A 19,320-nucleotide genomic window follows, 5' to 3' on the forward strand; every position below is an offset into this window, starting at 1 on the left:
TGGAAAATATGATGGACCAGATCGTGCACAGGAAGTTATTAAACTTAAAAGGAAGCTATCCGAAGAAGATCTGGATGACGAAGAAAAATCAACTGAGGCAGCTCTCAGAGCGAGCTACAAAATTGCTTTGTTTTTAGCAAAATCCCTGCGCCCCTTCACTGATGGCGATTTAATAAAAGATGTTTGGTAGTTGCAGCGGAACATTTGTGTCCATCTCAAGTTGAACAGTTTCGGATTGTGCCATTATCTGACATGACCATTATGCGTCGCATACAGGACATGGCAGACGACGTCCAGAGCCAGCTTGCAAATATCTATAAAGATTTTATGGCGTATTCTCTAGCTCTGGACGAAAGTGTTGATATCACTGTAACAGCGCAGCTTTCCATATTTATTAGAGGTGTTAATAGAGATCTTCAGGTGAGGAAGGAGCTCCTCGATGTAGTAGCCATGAAGAACACTACAACCGGAGGTGATATTTTAAGTAGTGTTGAAGAAAGTGTTGAAAATATAGGATTGTCGTGGAATTCTTTAGTTTCAGTGTCTACAGACTGTGTGCCAGCGCTGACAGGGAAAAAATTAGGTTTCGTTGCGCTGTTGTAGGAGAAAATGCAAAAACTGACTGTACCGAATGAAATAAGGGGCGTTCTCTGTGTGATCCACCAGGAAAACTTATGTGCAAAGAGTATCACTCTAAAAAATGTGATGAGTGTTGTTCGTACAACCAATTATATAAGGAAGCATGGGCTACAACACAGACAATTTAAAAGCTTTCTTGAGGATGTAAAAAGCCAGTATGGTAGCCTGCCTTATTACAGCGAGGTCCACTGGCTTAGTCGTGGCGAATTATTAAATCGAATTTTTGCCTATTGGATGAGATAAATATGTTCATGGAAATAAATAACATGTGTGTTCCTGAATTGAAAGAGCCTTCATGGAAATGTGATCTCGCGTTCTTAGCGGATTTAACTAGCCATCTGAATGCTTTGAACATTTCACTACAAGGTAAAGATCTGCTAATTACTCATTTCATAGATCGAATACGAGCTTCATCATCCTCCTCCTCATCATCATCATCATTTAAGACTGATTATGCCTTTCAGCGTTCAGTCTGGAGCATAGCCCCCCTTATACAGTTCCTCCATGATCCCCTATTCAGTGCTAACTTTGGTGCCTCTTCTGAGGTTAAACCTATTACTTCAAAATCATTCTTAACCGAATCCAGGTACCTTCTCCTCGGTCTGCCCCGACTCCTCCTACCCTCTACTGCTGAATCCATGAGTCTCTTGGGTAACCTTGCTTCTCCCATGCGTGTAACATGACCCCACCATCTAAGCCTGTTCGCCCTGACTGCTACATCTATAGAGTTCATTCCCAGTTTTTCTTTGATTTCTTCATTGTGGACACCCTCCTGCCATTGTTCCCATCTACTAGTACCTGCAATCATCCTAGCTACTTTCATATCCGTAACCTCAACCTTGTTGATAAGGTAGCCTGAATCCACCCAGCTTTCGCTCCCATACAACAAAGTTGGTCGAAAGATTGAACGGTGCACAGATAACTTAGTCTTGGTACTGACTTCCTTCTTGCAGAAGAGAGTAGATCGTAGCTGAGCGCTCACTGCATTAGCTTTGCTACACCTCGCTTCCAGTTCTTTCACTATGTTGCCATCCTGTGAGAATATGCATCCTAAGTACTTGAAACCGTCCACCTGTTCTAGCTTTGTTCCTCCTATTTGGCACTCCATCCGTTTATATTTCTTTCCCACTGACATTACTTTCGTTTTGGAGATGCTAATCTTCATACCATAGTCCTTACATTTCTGATCTAGCTCTGAAATATTACTTTGCAAACTTTCAATCGAATCTGCCATCACAACTAAGTCATCCGCATATGCAAGACTGCTTATTTTGTGTTCACATATCTTAATCTCACCCCGCCAGTCTATTGTTTTCAACATATGATCCATAAATAATATGAACAACAGTGGAGACAGGTTGCAGCCTTGTCTTACCCCTGAAACTACTCTGAACCATGAACTCAATTTACCGTCAACTCTAACTGCTGCCTGACTATCCATGTAAAGACCTTTAATTGCTTGCAAAAGTTTGCCTCCTATTCCATAATCTTGTAGAACAGACAATAACTTCCTCCTAGGAACCCGGTCATATGCCTTTTCTAGATCTATAAAGCATAGATACAATTCCCTGTTCCACTCATAACACTTCTCCATTATTTGCCGTAAGCTAAAGATCTGGTCCTGACAACCTCTAAGAGGCCTAAACCCACACTGATTTTCATCCAATTGGTCCTCAACTAATACTCGCACTTTCCTTTCAACAATACCTGAGAAGATTTTACCCACAACGCTGATTAAAGAGATACCTCTGTAGTTGTTACAATCTTTTCTATTTCCATGTTTAAAGATTGGTGTGATTACTGCTTTTGTCCAGTCTGATGGAACCTGTCCCGACTCCCAGGCCATTTCAATTATCCTGTGTAGCCATTTAAGACCTGACATTCCACTGTATTTGATGAGTTCCGACTTAATTTCATCCACCCCAGCCGCTTTATTGCACTGCAATCTATTGACCATTTTTTCCACTTCCTCAAATGCGATCCTATTTCCATCATCATTCCTATCCCATTCTACCTCGAAATCTGAAACATTACTGATCGCATTTTCACCTACATTGAGCAACTCTTCAAAATATTCCCTCCATCTGCCCAAGGCATCCACAGGATTCACCAGCAGTTTTCCTGACCTGTCCAAAATACTTGTCATTTCCTTCTTACCTCCCTTTCGAAGACTGCTAATTACACTCCAGAATGGTTTTCTAGCAGCTTGACCCATAGTCTCCAACCTGTTTCCAAAGTCTTCCCACGATTTCTTCTTGGATGCTGCAATTATCTGTTTGGCTTTGTTTCTTTCTTCAACATAACTTTCTCTATCTACCTGGGTTCTGGTATGTAGCCATTTTTGATACGCCTTCTTTTTCCTTTTACAGGCTGCCTTGACTGTATCATTCCACCAAGCTGTTTGCTTCATCCTACTTTTACACACTACTGTTCCAAGACATTCTTTAGCCACTTCTAGTACTGTGTCCCTGTACCTTGTCCATTCCTTTTCCAATGACTGTAATTGACTACATTCAACTAACTGGTACCTTTCTGAGATCGCTGTTATGTACTTGTGCCTGATTTCCTTATCCTGAAGTTTCTCCACTCTTATCCTCCTACATATGGACCTGACCCCCTGCACTTTCGGCCTCACAATCCCAATTTCACTGCAGATTAAATAATGATCAGTGTCATCAAAGAATCCCCTGAATACACGTGTGTCCTTCACAGCCTTCCTGAATTCCTGATCTGTTATTATATAGTCAATGACAGATCTGGTTCCCCTGCCTTCCCAAGTATACCGGTGAATGTTCTTATGTTTAAAAAAGGAGTTTGTGATTACTAAGCCCATACTGGCACAGAAATCCAAGAGTTGTTTCCCGTTCCTGTTGGCCTCCATATCCTCTCCAAATTTACCCATAACCTTTTCATACCCTTCTGTTCGATTTCCAATCCTGGCGTTAAAATCACCCATGAGCAGAACACTGTCCTTGTCCTTTACTCTAACAACTACATCACTGAGTGCCTCATAAAAACTATCCATCTTATCTTGATCTGTCCCTTCACAATGCGAATATACTGACACAATCCTAATTTTCTTGCTAGACACTGTCAAATCTATCCACATCAGTCGTTCGTTTACATACCTTATTGCAACTATGCTGGGTTCCATTTCTTTCCTGATGTAAAGCCCTACACCCCATTGTGCTATTCCTGCTTTAACTCCTGACAGGTAGACCTTGTATTCTCCCACTTCCTCTTCTTTCTCCCCCCTTACCCGAATGTCACTAACAGCTAAAACGTCCAGCCCCATCTTACTTGCAGCCTCTGCCAGCTCTACCTTCTTCCCAGAGTAGCCCCCATTGATATTAATAGCTCCCCATCTCATTACCATTTGTTTGCCAAGTCGTATCTTAGGAGTCCCTGATTTGTCAGTTAGAGGTGGGACTCCGTCACCTCCAAAGGTCCGAGGCATTTTGCTCTGATTGTTGCCAGCATCATATTTAAAGTACCAGGGAAGCAGGTTGCTAGCCTTACTTGCCCCGAGTCCCATTGGGTTTTACCCCTAACGGCTGAGGGACTAACCGGTGGATTTGGTAGTCTTTGCCGTATGAGCACAAAGGTGACGACGACTCAGAATATGTCCGAGATGCCCAGCCTTATTCCGAAGTAACCGGTATCCCGACTGTCGGGACCACTTACTTGGCCACTCATACGTTGCCCGTGGTTCATGAACTAGGACATGACTACAGGAACCCACACCATGAAATTGACACTTTGGGTGAGTCAGCTGGAAACAGGAAATCTAGCTCATTTTCCTAAATTATCATCCATGCAAGATGTTCACAAAGACTGTGAACGTTATTGACATAGTTTAGTTGCCCTTAAGGAAGAATTTGATCAACGCTTTCAAGATCTGACAGCACTAGTCAGTGATTCTGATCTGTTCTCCTCTCCATATTCAGCGAATATTGAAGAGATTCGTCCTGAGCTGCAACTAGAAATTATTGACCTGCAGTGTGACAGAATACAGAGAGAAATTTCAGAACAAGAAAAACATTTTGGAATTTTACAGACACTTTCCTCAGGATAGATTTCCTCATTTGCACAAACTGGCGGCTACAATAATATTAATGTTCGGTTCCATGTATGTTTGTGAATAACTGTTCTCTGCAATGAAATGTAACAAGACGCGCCTGAGAAAAGCATTGTCTGATCGAAATTTAAACTGCACGCTGCGCCTACGATGTACAAAAACAACTACTCCGAACATAGACGCAATTGTTAAGGGCAAAAAGTACAAGCGAACAGAGAATCCCACACTTCAGTGACACCTTTTATTGTGTAACAGTTCACAAATTAATACGAATGTAGAGGCATACACTAAGCTAATAAAATTATGTGGCACGTGTACATTCTCCTTTATTTGTTTCATTTGTCACAGTAATAATTCGTGAGTGATATCCCTGCAGGTGGCCGCGGATTTACATTGACTGGCGGCAGCTGTTGTGTGCCCCACGTGACTCTCCCCACTCTCCGCTCTGGTCCGGTAGTGGGGGTAGCGTGCTCGCGCTGCTCCGTGCTCGCGCCTAGCTGCTCACAGCTTGCTCCGCGAGCACGTATGTTGTGAAGCCCTGCTCTACACAATGTCTTTAGCATGGACACCAATGGGCAAGTACAGCTAGTCAGTTCCATGCACACGTGTAATAGTACATTGTGAAAGTACTTAGTCAATACCTTTAGCAGTCATCGACTCTGTAGAAACGCATTTGTGTACGGAGAATCTGAGACGTGTAGAAATGCCAATTCGGACGAATATTTAATGTAGATGTGCACAGAAGGCAGTGCAAGATGTATTCCCTTGGAGCAATACCTTCGATCTCTCGATACCCACAACCTAACCCTCTCACTACAGATCTAGATTGCACGACAAGTTGTCTAACAACAGTGGAGCCCTACAGTTATTAGCAACAGCACATGGTTGTAGACAGGCAAATGATAGTTTGCGTTTGATACACTGTTTTTATTTTTCTTGAGATGTACAATATACGAATGTCGAAAGTTTTGCATCACCCTGTACAGAAAATTGGAATAGAGATCAATATAAACATCATTTCCGCCCCTTTTATTGCTCATGAAAACCACACATTGCATGTTGTATCACCATACAGCGAGACTTTCAGAGGTGGTAGTCCAGATTGCTGTACACACTGGGTCCTTTAATTGCCAGTACCACGTCCTCTTGCATTGACGCATGCCTATATTCGTCGTGGCATACTATCCGCAAGTCGTCCATAAACAGCCCTTTTCAATCTATCCCAGGCATGTTCAATAGGGTTCATGTCTGTAGAACATGCTGGCCTCTAGCCGAGCGATGTCGTTATCCTGAAGGAAGTCATTCACAAGATGTGCACGATGGGGGAGCGAATTGTCGACCATGAAGACGAATACCTCGCCACTATACTACCTATATGGTTCCACTATCGGTCAGAGGATGGCATTCACGTATCGTACAGCCGTTACAGTGGCGCACGTCGGCCCACACAATGCCACCCCAAAACATCAGTGTACCTCCACCTTGCTGCACTAGCTGGACAGTGTGTCTAAGCCTGACCGTGTTGCCTCCAAACAGGTCTCCGACGATTGTCTGGTTGAAGGCATGTGCGACACTCATCGGTGAAGAGAACATGATGCCAATCCGAGCGGTCCATTTGGCATGTTATTGGGCCCATCTGTACCACGGTGTATGATGTCGGCGTTGCAAAGATGGACCTCGCCATGGACGTCGGGAGCGAAGTTGCGCATCATGCAGCCTATTGCGCACAGTTTGAGTCGTAACACGACGTCCTGTGGCTGCACGAAAAGCGTTATTCACCATGGTGGCTTTGCTGTCAGGGTTCTTCAGAGCCATAATCCGTAAGTAACGGTCGCGCACTGCAGTAGTAGCCCTTGGGTGGCCTGAGCGAGGTATGTCATCGACAGTTCCTGTATCTCTGTATCTCCTCCACGTCCGAACAACATTGGTCTAAGCGTGGTTGAACCACAGACAACACGAGCCGTGTACCTCCTACCTGGTGGAACGACTGGAACTGATCGTCTCTCGGAACCCCTCCGTCTAACAGGCGCTGCTCATGCCCTTTTTTTTTTTTTTTGGGCGGGTTTAGTGACATCTCTGAACAGTCAAAGGGACTGTGTCTGTGATACAATATCCACACTCAACATCTATCTTCAGTAGTGCTGGGAACCGGAGTGACGCAAAACTTTTTTTGGTGTGTGTAACATTGTTTGACGTTATTGTGGAGGTACTTAGTCAATACCTACAGCGATGGTGCAATGGTGGTATATATGCTGCTATAAAATGTAGCGCCTGAATGCCAATGTTAAGCCAGTGTACATGCCAGAGTTATGCCAAGTGCGCATGTACTGTTATTAATTGACAGGATTGAAATTTTATTTATATACAGGGCGATTCACGTGCCTCTACCTACGTGGTTTTATCCAGACCACAATGTTATATCTGGCCTTCATAAAGCACACGTGAATTTTTCTTTTGCTCTCATTCGCTTCATGCAGACTGTTTGTTCCACACAAGTAAATGAACAGGACGTTTTTTAGGAAACTGGGATACCTTTTCGCTAGAGGCTGTAGCTTTCAAATTATTCAAGAAAAACCTTCAAATGCACCCCAACTCACACACTCAGCCCCCTCCCAGACGGATATGGAAGGAGGAGTAAATTCCTGGAATGAGGTGGTTGGCCGATTGCCAGATGCTGACGTCAGTGATTTTGGGAAGAGCTGATGCTGATGTCATTTCTGGGAATGCTGATGCTGACACAATCAACTCTTAGACCAGAACCCACAGCGACCCCCCACTAGTAGATGCAGGAATCCTGCATTGCCGTTCTAGGCAAGGTCCTGGTTTGCCATTTCCTTCCCCCGACCTGTGCATCTGTGTCGTCTGGATGACTCTGATGACTTCTTGTACCGTGCAATGTTGATGTTGTTATGGGTGAAGGGAAGGGAAGGGAAGAGAGGGTGAAAGTGGTGCTGGGACTTGGCCTACACCTCTCATATAGCACTAAGGCGGCAGCCGAACTAACGCTGCTATCCAATGGATGGATCACTGTCACTGTCACTCATTTGACGAGTCACTGTGGGAAGGTTTGGAGTTTAGCTCAAGACATTGGTGCAAAGATTGGCGATCGGGAACTTTTTGCAACCGCCGTTCCTCCTCTTGCTGGCCAAATACTGGCACTGAAAGTTTTCCACCACCAATATTCAAAGAAGAATAACGGTAATAATTTATACCAAATTAAGGTACAACTTTGGTACGATGTATGTGTTAGTCTACCCGTGGTCTAGCGGTGGCGCCTATGATTCATATTCAAAATGTCTTCTGTCCCGGGCTCAAATCCCGCAGCTGCTTAAATTTTGATTAATAATCAGCATCGGCGGTCGAAGACTTCCGGTATAAGAAGTCACCCTCATTCTGCCAACGGCCTTGTCAAAGAGGGCGGAGGAGCGGACAGAGGTTCGGGGTACTCTCTTGTCCTAGGGGTGAGAAACCACTGCATTAAAGACACGGAAGTGTATCCACAGGACATATGGCTAGTAACTGAAGAAGTGTCGTGCTGATCTCTCCATTGGCAAAAGATTCCGGGAGAGGACTGCCAAAGGGGAGGTTACCATGAGGAAAAGATTGAATAATCAACGAAAGGATAACGTTCTACGAGTCGGGGCGTGGAATGTCAGAAGCTTGAACGTGGTAGGGAAACTATAAAATCTGAAAAGGGAAATGCAAAGGCTCAATCTAGATATAGTAGGGGTCAGTGAAGTGAAGTGGAAGGAAGACAAGCATTTCTGGTTAGATGAGTATCAGGTAATATCAACAGCAGCAGAAAATGGTATAACAGGTGTAGGATTCGTTATGAATAGGAAGGTAGGGCAGAGGGTGTGTTACTGTGAACAGTTCAGTGACCGGGTTGTTCTAATCAGAATCGGCAGCAGACCAACACCGACAACGATAGTTCAGGTATACATGCCGACGTCGCAAGCTGAAGATGAACAGATAGAGAAAGTGTATGAGGATATTGAAAGGGTAATGCAGTATGTAAAGGGGGACGAAAATCTAATAGTCATGGGTGACTGGAATGCAGTTGTAGGGGAAGTAGTAGGAGAAAAGGTTGCAGGAGAATATGGGCCTGAGACAAGTAATGAGAGAGGAGAAAGACTACTTGAATTCTGTAACAAGTTTCAGCTTGTAATAGCGAATACTCTGTTCAAGAAGCACAAGAGGAGGAGGTATACTTGCAAAATGCCGGGTGATACTGGAAGATTTCAGTTATAGTACATCATGGTCAGACAGTGATTCTGAAATCATATACTGGGTTGTAAGCTGTATCCAGGAGCAGATATAGACTCAGATCACAATATAGTAGTGATGAAGAGTAGGCTGAAGTTCAAGACATTAGTCAGGAAGAATCAATAAGCGAAGAAGTGGGACACGGAAGTGCTAAGGAATGACGAGATACGCTTGAAGTTCTCTAAGGCTATAGATACAGCAAAAGGAATAGTTCAGTAGGCAGTACACTTTAAGAGGAATGGACATCTCTAAAAATGGCCATCACATAAGTTGAGAAGGAAAACATAGGTACAAAGAAGGTAACAGCGAAGAAACCATGGGTAACAGAAGAAATACTTCGTTTTTACTGATGAAAGGAAGAAGTACAAAAACGTTCCGGGAAACTCAGGAATACAGAGATACGAGTAGCTGAGGAATGAAATAAATAGGAAGTGCAAGAAAGCTAAGACAAAATGGCTGCAGGAAAAATGTGAAGGCATTGAAAAAGAAATGATTGTGAGAAGGACAGACTCAGCATCCAGGAAAGTCAAAATAACCTTCGGTGACATTAAAAGCAACGGTGGCAACATTAAGAGTGCAATGGGAATTCCACTGTTAAATGCAGAGGAGAGAGCAGGTAGGTGGAAAGCATACATTGCAAGCCTCTATGAGTGGGGAAGATCTGTCTGATGTGATAGAAGAAGAAACAGGAGTCAATTTAGAAGAGATAGGAGATCCTGTGTTGGAATCAGAATTTAAAAGAGCTTTGGAGGAGTTAAGGTCAAATAAGGCAGAAGAGATAGATAACATTCCATCAGTATTTTTAAAATCATTGGGGGAAGTGGTAACAATACGACTTTTCAAGTTGGTTCAAATGGCTCTGAGCACTATGGGACTTAACTTCTGAGGTCATCAGTCCCCTAGAACTTAGAACTACTTAAACCTAACTAACCTAAGGACATCACACACATCCATGCCCGAGGCAGGATTCGAACCTGCGACCGTAGCGGTCACGCGGTTCCAAACTGAAGCGCTTAGAACCGCACGGCCACACCGGCCGGCTTCAAGTTGGTGTGTAGAATTTATGAGTCTGGCGACATACCATCTGACTTTCGGAAAAGCATCATCCACACAATTCCGAAGACAGCAAGAGCTGACAAGTGCGAGAATTATCGTACAATCAGCTAAACAGCTCGTGCATCCAACTTGCTTACAAGAATAATATACAGAAGAATAGTAAAGAAAATTGAGGATGCGCTAGATGACGATCAGTTTGGCTTTAGGAAAGGTAAAGGCACGAGAGAGGCAGTTCTGACGTTGCGGTTAATAATGGAAGCAAGACTAAAGAAAAATGAAGACACGTTCATAGGATTTCTCGACCTGGAAAAAGCGTTCGACAACGTAAAATGGTTCAAGCTGTTAGAAATTCTGAAAAAAGTAGGGGTAAGCTATAGGGAGAGACGGGTCATATACAATATGTACAACAGCCAAGCGGGAATAATAAGAGTGGACGACCAAGATCGAAGTGCTCGTATTAAAAAGGGTGTTAGAGAAAGATGTAGCCTTTCGCCCCTACTGTTCAATCTGTACATCGAGGAAGCAGTGACGAAAGTAAAAGAAAGGTTCAGGTGTGGAATTAAAATTCGAGGTGAAAGGATATTAATGATACAATTCGCTGATGACTGCTATCTTGGGTAAAAGTGAAGAAGAATTACATTATATGCTGAACGGAATGAACAATCTAACGAGTAGAGAATATGGATTGAGAGTAAATCGAAGAAAGACGAAGGTGTTGAGAAGTAGTAGAAATGAGAACAGCGAGAAACTTAACATCAGGATCGATGGTCACGAAGTAGATGAAGTTAAAGAATTCTTCTACCTAGGCAGCAAAATAACCAATGATGGACGGAGGAAGGTGGTTTTCAAAAGCAGACTAGCAATGGCAAAAAGCGTATTCCTGGCCAAGAGAAGTCTACTAATATCAAATATCGGGCTTAATTTGAGAAAGAAATTTCTGAGAATGTACGTCTGGAGTACAGCATTGTATGGTAGTGAAACATTTGAGATGTGGTGCTACAAACGAATGTTGAAAATTAGGTAGACTGATAAAGTAAGGAATGAGGAGGTTCTGCGCACAGTCGGAGAGGAAATAAACATGTGGAAAACACTGATGAGGAGAAGGGACAGAATGATAGCACATCTGTTAAGACATCAGGGAATGACTTCCATGGTACTACAGGGAGTTGTAGAGGGCAAAAACTGTAGAGGAAGACAGAGATTGGAATACACCCAGCAAATAATTGAGGACGTGTGTTGCAAGTGCTACTCTGAGATGAAGAGGTTGGCACAGGAGAAGAATTCGTGGAGGGCCGCATCAAACCAGTCAGAAGACTGATGACCAACTTAAAAAAATCGTTAGTGTATACCAGAACAGTCATTAAAACTTTGCTAAAAATGTCTATATGTTATACCTGTTTCCTACTTTGTGAAAAAAAGGTTGGCGCGTTAGTTGTGGCCGCTCGTCGCGTCCGAAGCGCAGAGTCACGTGCTTTACCTTCCCGCAGCCGACAGGCCCCACGACGGCGCACAGCAGGCCCGGGCGGAGGCTGAGGTGTATGCCGGAGAGCGCAGGGTGGTCGCCGCCCCACGTGGCCGACACGTGCTGCAGGCTCACCTCCCCGGCGGCGGCTCCCTGCGCCCTGTCCGTCGCTGTCGCCTCTGGCTTCAGAAGGAACTCCTGCACACCAGCGTAACACATCGTGTAGCATAGTAGAGCAGCCGGTCGTTTATGTCTGGACTGCCATAATCGTCAAAATGCAACGCAACTCGCAAAAAAATTAGTTTCGAACACATTACTCCGGGACAAAGACTGTCAGACGATGCACTTCTCAAACTGTAAAGATGTGCTGACTTGAATGAAAGATGTTATTTCGTAGCTACATTTACTCTGCTAGTAACAGTGTGTGGTGTGAGTGCCGTAACAACAGCAAACAGTAAACGCTTTTGCCGTTACGAAGTTTGCTGGCTATCAAATGTTAATACATCGTAATCAGGGATAATTAAAGGCTACAAGAAATTAAGCGAAGTACGAGGGTCATTTCAAAAGTCCTGCATCTGAACATGTGCGACTGTTATGGTAGCTGTGTCATGAGTTATTCTGTTTTAAAATGCAAGATGAAACAGAGTCAAGCCGGATCACACATAGTGAGCAGCGTGTCTAAATTACATTCGACTTCCTACGTGGGAAGAACCCAAGGGAAATTTACAACTCTTTGAAACAGGTGTCTGAAAATGGTGTAGTGGATCGTAGCACAGTATTAGGATGGTATTCGCGTTTCAAGCCAGGAAGTGGAAGGTCATCAACCGCTACAGATTAAAGCTCCAAGGTTACTGCTAATGATATTTTGAGAGAGGATAGACGAAAAACATTGGGGGAATTGCATTTGAGGTCAGAATGTCCGTCACTTCAATTTACAGAATCGTAACTGAAAAGTTAAAGATGAGAAAATTTGCTGCCAGATTGGTTCTGTGTGATCTGAGTGAAGAACAGAAACCAGACCGCAAAAGAATCTCAAAATAATTGCTTCAACGTTATCGAACAGAAGTAGAGCAGTTTCTGAAAAGGACTGTTCCACTTGATTAAACCTGGATGCGAGATTTTGAGCCACAACTGAAGTCTCAGATGTCACATTGGAAAAGCTCCCACTCTCCATACCCGTAAAAATTCTGGCGTCTACAAACAAAGGTAAAACTGATTGTAACCTTCGCGTGTAAAATGAATGGAGTGATAGCTACAAATGGAGTGCCCAGGGGACATCTGTATCAAGCACATACTTCAAGCTGTTTCTGCAGAATGCAGCACATGCTTCCAGCTGGTGCCCTCATTTTGCACGATAATGCAAGACCACATATTGCCCTACTAGTGAGAGAAACGCTCGACAAATACGGATGGGAAATACTTCCTCACCCACCACACAGTCCTGATATGTGCCCATTAGACTCTCATTTGTTTTTCAAATTGAAGGAACAGTTTTAATGCGCTGCTTCCTGAGCGGGAAGGCGTGCCGGTCCCCAGGACGAATCCGCCCGGCGGATTAGTGTCGAGGTCCGGTATGCCGGCCAGCCTGCGGATATTTTTAAGACGTTTTTCCATGTGCCTCGGTGAATGCGAGCTGGTTCCCCTTATTCCGCCTCAGTTAGACTGTGTCGGTGATTGCTGCGCAAACATTTCCATGATTACTCTACCACGCAAACATTTGGGGTTACACTCGTCTGGTATGAGATGTTCCTGGGAGGGTGGGGGGTCCACTGGAGGCCAAACCGCACAGTAACGCTTGGTTAGGTGTGCGCCGATAGTTGGGGGGTGGGGGTGGGGGGGGGGGGGGTTGCGGACTGCTGTGGCCTGTTGTGGGATTATGAACCGCTGAGGGCTACGGCGGGACAAAGCCTCCCCGCCGTTTCTAGGTCCCCAGTTTAATATACAATACACACCACATGGAAAATGTTTTGATGCAGTTGATGGAGCTTCCAGTGACCTGACCCGAGTAACCAGACAGCTCAAAAATGAAGGTGCCCTATCTGGAATAAAAAGTTGCCACAAAGTTGGAAAGTTGTCATAAGCAAGAATGGAGATTATATTGAAGGCCAGTAACGCTATTTTGTAAAATTGATTATTTTGTTCAATTCTATCCCACAATGTGCAGAACCTTTGAAATGACCCTCGTAGATGCAGCAGACGCAAGTTCCATAGGTTCAGCGCCTATCAGAACGCAGACAGCAACGCTCCTTAATGACATAAGTTCAGCGTGTCCCACACGACATAACCAACAGTGACACAGATTTCCAGAGGAAATTTTTCCGATCTCCATAACTGACACAACGTCATAGAAACCACTATTTCAGCTCTTGTAATAAATGTTTCATACCACTGTTGACAGAATGCACCTTACTGCACCAGACCAGAAGATGGTAAGCAGGACAGATCTAACTGGTAGTCGGTAATAAACGCTTCCGATTCTACCACATGTAGTCGAGCACTGCTACCAGAACCAAAATCCTTTGGCAGTAAAGCATGAGAATTTGGCAGACTCCAGTAGTGGGAAGTAAATGTGGCATTGAGAAGAAAGTGGCTTAGTGGAGTTGGCTGTGGTCAGCTTGAAGTTGCCACATGAAGACAGTAGTGGGGCAACAAGAACATGGCCCCAAAGTACCACTATCCAAGATGGCGGAAGGCCAGCGTCACCCCAAAGTACCGTTATCCAATATGGCAGCTGTGACACAAGTACGTGACGACATGTCACGTCAGCTGATGACGCGAAGATATGTCAGTTGGGTTACCTTTACTAATCTAAGAAAATGGTGCCAAAGAAAGGGCAGTTTTGACACCTCCACTAACCTAACTCACCTCTTCCTACAAACTGTACATGAATCTTTATTAAACAATTAGAATCACTACAACCATCAAGTGTGTTCATCATCCTCTTCGAAAATGTTCCTCAATTTTGCTCTGATAGCTTACATTCAGTTCGAATACAATTTCTATAAATTTGTCTGTATTTCTTTAAATTTGTTTAAATTTATTTATTATTATTATAAACCTACAGCATTAGTTTCCTGTTACCACCACAATAGGCTGAGATATCGATTGCTGTATTACATGCACTGGACATAAGTCCTTATTTAAACAATTAGAGCCACTAAAACCATCAACTCAGTTCATGAAATTTGCTCTAACAGCTGATGGGAATTAGTATGCTGTTTCCATTCAATTCGAATATAATATCTACAAATTTCTTTCAATTTGTTTAAATTTGTTTAAATTTAGTATCTACCTACAGATGGCAGTTATAAGAGTCGAGGGTCATGAAAGGGAAGCAGCGGTTGGGAAGGGAGTGAGACAGGGTTGTAGCCTGTCCCCAATGTTATTCAATCTGTATATTGAGCAAGCAGTATAGGAAACAAAAGATAAATTTGGAGTAGGTATTAAAGTCCATGGAGAAGAAATAAAAACATTGAGGTTCGCCGATGACATTGTAATTCTGTCAGAGACAGCAAAGGACTTGGAAGAGCAGTTGAACGGAATGGACAGTGTCTTGAAAGGAGGATATAAGATGAACATCAACAAAAGCAAAACGAGGATAATGGAATGTAGTCGAATTAAGTCGGGTGAAGCTGAAGGAATTAGATTAGGAAATGAGACACTTAAAGTAGTAAAGGAGTTCTGCTATTTGGGGAGCAAAATAACTGATGATGGTCGAAGTAGAGAGGATACAAAATGTAGACTGGCTATGGCAAGGAAAGCGTTTCTGAAGAAGAGAAATTTGTTAACATCGAGTATAGATTTAAGTGTCAGGAAGTCGTTTCTGAAAGTATTTGTATGGAGTGTAGCCATGTATGGAAGTGAAACATGGACGATAAATAGTTTGGACAAGAAGAGAATAGAAGCTTTCGAAATGTGGTGCTACAGAAGAATGCTGAAGATTAGATGGGTAGATCACATAACTAATGAGGAGGTATTGAATACATTTGGGAAGAAGAGGAGTTTGTGGCACAACTTGACAAGAAGAAGGGACCGGTTGGTAGGACTTGTTCTGAGGCATCAAGGGATCACAAATTTAGCATTGGAGGGCAGCGTGGAGGGTAAAAATCGTAGAGGGAGACCAAGAGATGAATACACTAAGCAGATTCAGAAGGATGTAGGTTGCAATAAGTACTGGGAGATGAAGAAGCTTGCACAGGATAGAGTAGCATGGAGAGCTGCATCAAACCAGTCTCAGGACTGAAGACAACAACATCACCGCAAGAGGCTTATATATCCCTTTTTCAGTGTTTTAATAGCTGTATTAGATGCACTCATTGAGTTCTGGACATAAGACTTTATTTAAACAATTAGAGCCATTACCACCATGTCCCACCATCTTGGGTAGCAGTACTCGCGTCACCAGCTGACTTCAATTGCGTCACTCTGCGAGGTCTAGTTTTCTGTGAGAGGCAGTGTTAATGTCAGTTTAGAACCTGACACAGCCCCGAAGTCGTGGCGGGAAAAAATGTTTGACGGTCTACAAGGCGTGTTAGAGCAGAAAAATCCATGTTTCAAACAACGAGACAAGGTCACAGGGCGCGTCTCTTGCGACTTACAGTATAGTCCTCGGGATACGATCATCTTCCTACGGTACAAATGATGAAACTTTAAACTGAGGTGTGCAGCTGATCAGAAAATGTTTATTTAATACGATAGTCACTTGTGCTCGATGCCTGCACGGATGCGGTATTTTGTTTTCGATATATGGTAGGAGAGAGATTCGGTGAAAATCTTATTGAGTTCTCTATCGGATGAAGTTAGTAGAGCTTTTATAGTTGGTAATATTTCTTTGTTGGATGGAACAGAATAACGAAGATAGATGTGAATGGACGCAGATCTGTAGTACTTGTATGTAGTTTGGGGGCACACCGCATTATGGTAGAAAAAATCTTTGTCCTTCTAGCAGTTCCGGTTTCGATCGATTGGTAAAAACACAGTCCTGTCGCAGTAACGCAGCTTAGCCTCTTTCTACATGAGTTGCAGAGGGTGGTAGATATATTTTCCCCCGACTCCTACTCAGTTGCAATTTAAATTGGAACGATCACATGCGTAAAGCTGGAGAAATGGCAGGAGCTGCATGAGGGCTAACTAAAACGAGGTTGGAATTTTCCTGTAGCAGATCGGCTCGAGGAAGGTGACTTTTCGAGGTATGAGATTGCTAGAAATATGATTCATTAGTGGCTGTAATAAACGACTTCTCCATAGGATCCTATGCAGGTATGTGCTTGAATGCAAATCCGATACTCCATTTCTAGCGGATAGCAGACCACTAGAGGTCTGAAAAGCTAGTGCACATTTCTTACGACCTCAATCAGCATATCATCCACTGTTTGTGATCCTTCTCAATCAAGCATCGCCTATAGCCCAGTCGATATATCACCGAACCTCTGACATGACATAGAGAGAGAATGCTTTACAAATACTGGATAAATATCTAGCTGTGGTGGCTGGATGGTGTTGAAAATGCTGGATTCATAACATGTTCCTTAGCAGAATAATTTTCCAAATTGGGAGCATCTGGTTTATAAAGTATATATATATATATATATATATATATATATATATATATATATATATATATATATATATATATATATTAGATTGCTATACTTACAATTGAATGACATTCGACAATGAGGGAAGTATCCAAAATACACCCTGCTTACAGCTCGGGAAATAGAAATATCTGTACCATTCTTATCACTTGACACACTCTTCCCTTTGCTATCACAATATTCCACGTCAAAGCGAAGCTTTCCTTAACACTGGACATGGTCATCTCCATTTGGTAGGATGATTATGTCTACGCATGGCCTGTGGTGGGAATGATTCAAGTTTCCCGCTAACGGCGGGGGCGGGGGGGGGGGGGCATCCAAATGGAGAGGGCTGTTGCAGTGCGGGAATGTATTTGATTTAACCGTGTATTCGTCTAGACCACTGAACAGCGAACTAATACTTAGTATGTGTTGGACAGCTTTCGTGATCAAATGAAAATTGTACAAGATTGAATATGGATGTGTGTGTGCGCTGTGTCATTATTCTGTTATGTAAATTGTTCGGTCGAATGCCTTTTCGCATTTGACTTCTTATTTTGATGAGAGGAGGTCGATTGTGGTGTGTGCATCTAGCAGATGGAAGACACCTTTGCCGGTTGTCTACATATGAGGAAGACGTTATTTGACTTTGTAAATTATAGGGCGTGATTTGGAATCTGCTAAATGATGGAAATCTGTAATCGTGAGTGGAAATATCGGTTTAGAAGTAAATGTGTTTGCAGAGGTGGTAAGTTTCTAAGTCGAACATGAAAAACTACACTCCTGGAAATTGAAATAAGAACACCGTAAATTCATTGTCCCAGGAAGGGAAAACTTTATTGACACATTCCTGGGGTCAGATACATCACATGATCACACTGACAGAACCACAGGCACATAGACACAGGCAACAGAGCATGCACAATGTCGGCACTAGTACAGTGTATATCCACCTTTCGCAGCAATGCAGGCTGCTATTCTCCCATGGAGACGATCGTAGAGATGCTGGATGCAGTCCTGTGGAACGGCTTGCCATGCCATTTCCACCTGGCGCCTCAGTTGGACCAGCGTTTGTGCTGGACGTGCAGACCGCGTGAGACGACGCTTCATCCAGTCCCAAACATGCTCAATGGGGGACAGATCCGGAGATCTTGCTGGCCAGGGTAGTTGACTTACACCTTCTAGAGCACGTTGGGTGGCACGGGATACATGCGGACGTGCATTGTCCTGTTGGAACAGCAAGTTCCCTTGCCGGTCTAGGGATGGTAGAACGATGGGTTCGATGACGGTTTGGATGTACCGTGCACTATTCAGTGTCCCCTCGACGATCACCAGTGGTGTACGGCCAGTGTAGGAGATCGCTCCCCACACCATGATGCCGGGTGTTGGCCCTGTGTGCCTCGGTCGTATGCAGTCCTGATTGTGGCGCTCACCTGCACGGCGCCAAACACGCATACGACCATCATTGGCACCAAGGCAGAAGCGACTCTCATCGCTGAAGACGACACGTCTCCATTCGTCCCTCCATTCACGCCTGTCGCGACACCACTGGAGGCGGGCTGCACGATGTTGGGGCGTGAGCGGAAGACGGCCTAACGGTGTGCGGGACCGTAGCCCAGCTTCATGGAGACGGTTGCGAATGGTCCTCGCCGATACCCCAGGACCAACAGTGTCCCTAATTTGCTGGGAAGTGGCGGTGCGGTCCCCTACGGCACTGCGTAGGATCCTACGGTCTTGGCGTGCATCCGTGCGTCGCTGCGGTCCGGTCCCAGGTCGACGGGCACGTGCACCTTCCGCCGACCACTGGCGACAACATCGATGTACTGTGGAGACCTCACGCCCCACGTGTTGAGCAATTCGGCGGTACGTCCACCCGGCCTCCCGCATGCCCACTATACGCCCTCGCTCAAAGTTCGTCAACTGCACATACGGTTCACGTCCACGCTGTCGCGGCATGCTACCAGTGTTAAAGACTGCGATGGAGCTCCGTATGCCACGGCAAACTGGCTGACACTGACGGCGGCGGTGCACAAATGCTGCGCAGCTAGCGCCATTCGACGGCCAACACCGCGGTTCCTGGTGTCCGCTGTGCCGTGCGTGTGATCATTGCTTGTACAGCCCTCTCGCAGTGTCCGGAGCAAGTATGGTGGGTCTGACACACAAGTGTCAATGTGTTCTTTTTTCCATTTCCAGGAGTGTATATAGATTTTCGCTCATAAAACTGGACTTAGTCTATTTTCGTG

The 19,320-nt window shown here is 44.3% G+C and overlaps 1 protein-coding gene across 1 annotated transcript in view; it reads right to left on the bottom strand.

Annotated features, from left to right (window-relative positions):
* LOC126157785 (ATP-binding cassette sub-family C member 4-like) overlaps positions 1 to 19,320 on the bottom strand; it is a 241,759-nt gene that overhangs the window by 164,821 nt on the left and 57,618 nt on the right. Inside the window, exon 6 of the mRNA XM_049916399.1 lies at positions 11,517 to 11,699. Within this exon, the coding sequence (XP_049772356.1) occupies positions 11,517 to 11,699 (183 nt within the window). The remainder of the gene's footprint in view (positions 1 to 11,516; positions 11,700 to 19,320) is intronic.

Source organism: Schistocerca cancellata, chromosome 2 (assembly GCF_023864275.1).
Source record: "Schistocerca cancellata isolate TAMUIC-IGC-003103 chromosome 2, iqSchCanc2.1, whole genome shotgun sequence".
Lineage (NCBI taxonomy): Eukaryota > Metazoa > Arthropoda > Insecta > Orthoptera > Acrididae > Schistocerca > Schistocerca cancellata.